This window comes from Habropoda laboriosa, unplaced genomic scaffold (assembly GCF_001263275.1).
Source record: "Habropoda laboriosa isolate 0110345459 unplaced genomic scaffold, ASM126327v1 scaffold244, whole genome shotgun sequence".
Lineage (NCBI taxonomy): Eukaryota > Metazoa > Arthropoda > Insecta > Hymenoptera > Apidae > Habropoda > Habropoda laboriosa.
The window spans coordinates 89401-93034 of NW_017100399.1; the positions used below are offsets into that span (position 1 = coordinate 89401).

The 3634-nt window shown below is 47.8% G+C and overlaps 1 protein-coding gene across 2 annotated transcripts in view; it reads right to left on the reverse strand.

Annotated features, from left to right (window-relative positions):
- Positions 1-3634, reverse strand: part of LOC108575286 — a 109975-nt gene that overhangs the window by 48179 nt on the left and 58162 nt on the right. Inside the window, exon 1 of one of the 2 annotated variants that reach the window (XM_017938044.1) lies at positions 2219-2915. The exons of the other annotated variant lie outside the window; for it this stretch is intronic. Within the exon in view, the coding sequence (XP_017793533.1) occupies positions 2219-2253 (35 nt within the window). The 5' untranslated portion in view covers positions 2254-2915. Of the gene's footprint in view, positions 1-2218; positions 2916-3634 lie in introns of those variants that run through there. 2 annotated transcript variants of the gene reach the window in all.

Genomic DNA, 3634 nt, shown 5'->3' on the forward strand with positions numbered 1-3634 from the left:
CTACAAAAAGAAAATAAAACGATCCCACATTAGTAAAACTTGGCTCGTTCCACGAAACGATACATATGTTAAACGGCGCGAGCTCCGGAGGCTGCAGCAGCGAAAGGGTTAAGCAGTGTTACGAAATTCCCAATGCGGAGATTCCAGCACAAAAGGACTTATTGTTCCGCTTGATGTGTTTCTCCGAATAACATCGCCGCGCAGAAATGACTTGTCGGGCATAGTTTTGCACATTCTCTCGGTCAGAAATATCCTTTAGCTCGGGGAATAATCTCGCGGCGCGCGGCGAACATCTTCGCGGCTCGCGATGCATGAAAGGCCCTTTCAGGAGTGAAATAATAATTATCCCGTCATTCACTTTCCCCTCCACGCGACAGACAGTGTCAACCAACCCAGCGAAGCTCGATTAAAAAGAAATTGAAAAGGGAAAAAACGATTCGGTGTTCTCTTGTAGGCGATTTGCATTCGCCGTAATTAATCGGTTCGACGAAAGCACAACCAGGAATACACGAATTCGAATACGTTAGAGAAATTAGTACTTTTTTGGACGTGGTGTTGAAACATCCACTCGCTCGACTGTAATGAAGACGTATCGAAGCTTTTTGCGATTTCACGCTGGCAATTACGGGAATTGAAGGCTTAATGCGAAGCAAACCGCTTAAAGTGGCTGGGAATGCAACAGCCGAAGAAACGATCGATCTTCTTGACGTTAACGCCTGCACTTCCTCTATCCACGAAGCAAACCACCGATTTCGTGCGAAATTATGTAATTATCGCGCGAAAATTTTATATATACGTATATCGATCACAGGTTTGTAATTACCGCGCTGAAGGGAGGAATCAATGCCGGCGAGAACGAGGGAGAATCGCTTGGCTAGCATGAAACTGTGCCGCAATAAAGCTTCCACAACGAGGCTGTTACGTTCTGTGCGCTTGTTTGTACCTTTTATTCCCCGCGATTTGAATAGCGGTTTAAATTTTAAAGGAGGGATCGCATAATAGGAGGCACGAGAAGAATAAAAGGCAACCGTATGAAAAAGAAGACGGAACGCAATACAGCCAGCTCTGAAAGCGCTTCGGCTTGCTCGGAGAGGAAAAAAATAGACACAGAAAACGGTGTGATGTGAAAGGAAACCGTGCGCTGCGGTACTGATTGAAAATGGTGACAAACGTCGATCGTGTTCAGCAGAAGACGTATTTGCAACAAAATGTTACAATCGAATTTGTAAAATATGATAAGAATTTTTAAATATGAACAATATAATAATGCTATTAGAAAATTAGTATTAGGCGTAGAAATGAAGTCTTTTCGATTGGAATCGCGTAATTGATTCACAGCCACCGTGATGGTATTCTCAAGCTGCCAGAAAAATGGCAAAAAGGCATCAACGATGACATCACAGAAATTATTTCGATTCTTGCTCCGTTTTCACTCTTTTTAAATAAAACTTTTGTACCTAATAGTATTAATAAATGGTAACAATACCATTGTAAAATATTAAAAATTGATTAAGACACTTAGGGACACAGTACGAAAAAAAGAAAATTAACTTCACCAGAAGCACGTGACCCAATGACCAAAAAACAATCGCAAATAACGTCACGACATCCACTATTTTCACCACTACCCCCGTTCGTTATCCGCCATTGCGCGGTGCGTCCACCACGGAAACAGAGTGACTCGTTTCGCAAGCAACGTGGCGTGTCACGGCCGTGATTTCGTCGGCCGTTCTTCACCCCTTCCAATCCTAAACACGACCGGTATACTCTCTACCGAAACGAGAAACAGAATGAGAGAGCATACCAAGAGTAACGGCTCACAGTGCGCGTGGTACCATCGAAAAACGAAAGACACACCGTAGTAAACGTAACGATCGTTTCCCTATAAACGACACCATCGTAAATTCCAAACGTGCCCCCAACACAACGTCGCTGCCTCGTGTGTACACACACTATACCCGATCGCTCACGCAGGTCCCGAAAGCCCTAAGGTTCAACTTTAGACACCGCTTTAAAAGTCTCCCAGGCCGCGCGCGCGCGCGGCCGGAAGTGAAATAGAGAAAAACGTGCATCGAAAGTCGTAGACGTCGGGAGTCGGTATGGTAAAAGGGAGGCAACGGAACGGCTATTTTCTCTGTTTCTACGTCTCTCCCTCGCCGCGTATCTTTATTCCCCTTTTTTTCACCACACACACACACACACACACGATCCCTCTTACCTCACGCTGTAGGACCTTCCCGGTTTGGAGGTCATTGCACCGCGACGGGGTGGTTGCAACGGGGTGGCCAGCACACGCCGTATCGATTTTCCACAAGGACGTCGAGGCGCCGGAAAATGTCCCCCTTCTGCGTCCCCCTTCGATCAGTCCCCCTCTCCCCACTATCGGCACAACTACGATGCTTCTTGGCACGTGACTACGACGTAAAAACCTCGTATCCCGTTCCTACGTCGCGAGCATCCTCGACCGCGAGAGAGGAATCGATCGGTTAAACCCCTGGCGCCAGACCGCCCACACCTTTCCAACCCTCGCGACGTCGATTCTTCGAGAATCGCGACGTGGATCGTTCAACGGAGCGGAAGGGATGCCAGCAGAGAGTCGCATATAGGAGCTGGAGTCACGCTGATGCTTCACCGGATCACGCTCGATTGCTCCAGTGTTACGTGCACGCGATTACTTGGCGGGATTCGTACACACTAGCGGAGCCTTCTGAATTTCACTGACTCTTCCCTTTTTTCGAGTATTCGAACCATATGGGAAGGAGGTTTAGAATCACTGGTTAATTTAATTAGAATGACTGTCACTTTCTTGATCGACGATTTTTCCTCTGGGAAAGTCTCGGAGAAGTGTGATTTCATTCACGAGGAAAGGTGAATTAGAATCACCGATTAAGTTAGCCACGATGACTGTCACTTTGTTAACTGTACTTCCTCTGCGGTGAAACGATAGTTCTTCAGAGCCTCGAAAGAAATTGATAAGTAGAATATATAGATTGGAATCACCAGTTAATCACGTTACGATGACGATCACTTTTTTCGAAGGTTCGCAGGAACCGAAGATGGAAAATGCAGGACGATTGTCGAACGTCGTACTGGAGGCACTTCCGATCGGTCTGTGTGTGCACAGCCTGCGATGATCCCAACGGCGTATAAAGCGATTCACACGTGACTGTGAAGAGTACGTCGGCTGGCGTAGATGTCGATAGTGATCGATGAGCTGACGGAGAATCCCAGGTGGCACGATTTTTGCGCCGGCACACTCTCGATCCGGCCAATGGCGGGCGCCGGCACGCGCGTAAACAGATTCCACCAAAGTCCAATGTCACGGCTCGCCACGCGGCGACCTCACGCTTGCACCAGATCACAGTTATAGTTGAGCCGTGGCAGGGGCGCGCACGTTTTCGAACACGGTATCGCCGCACTTCCGCGCCGGTTCTCCTCGCTCCCCTCTCCTTCTTCCGGCGCCCTCGTGATCGCGTGGCCGCCGACTGCTTCTGGAACGATCGGCTCGTTCGATTCGCTGATTGCTCGATAGTTATTGATTCGTGTTCGACGATGGCTTTTCGCTTTTCCTATTTACCCTATTCGGTAGCAATACCGGGATGAGTGTGTTGGTACTAAATGTATAAGTATATAG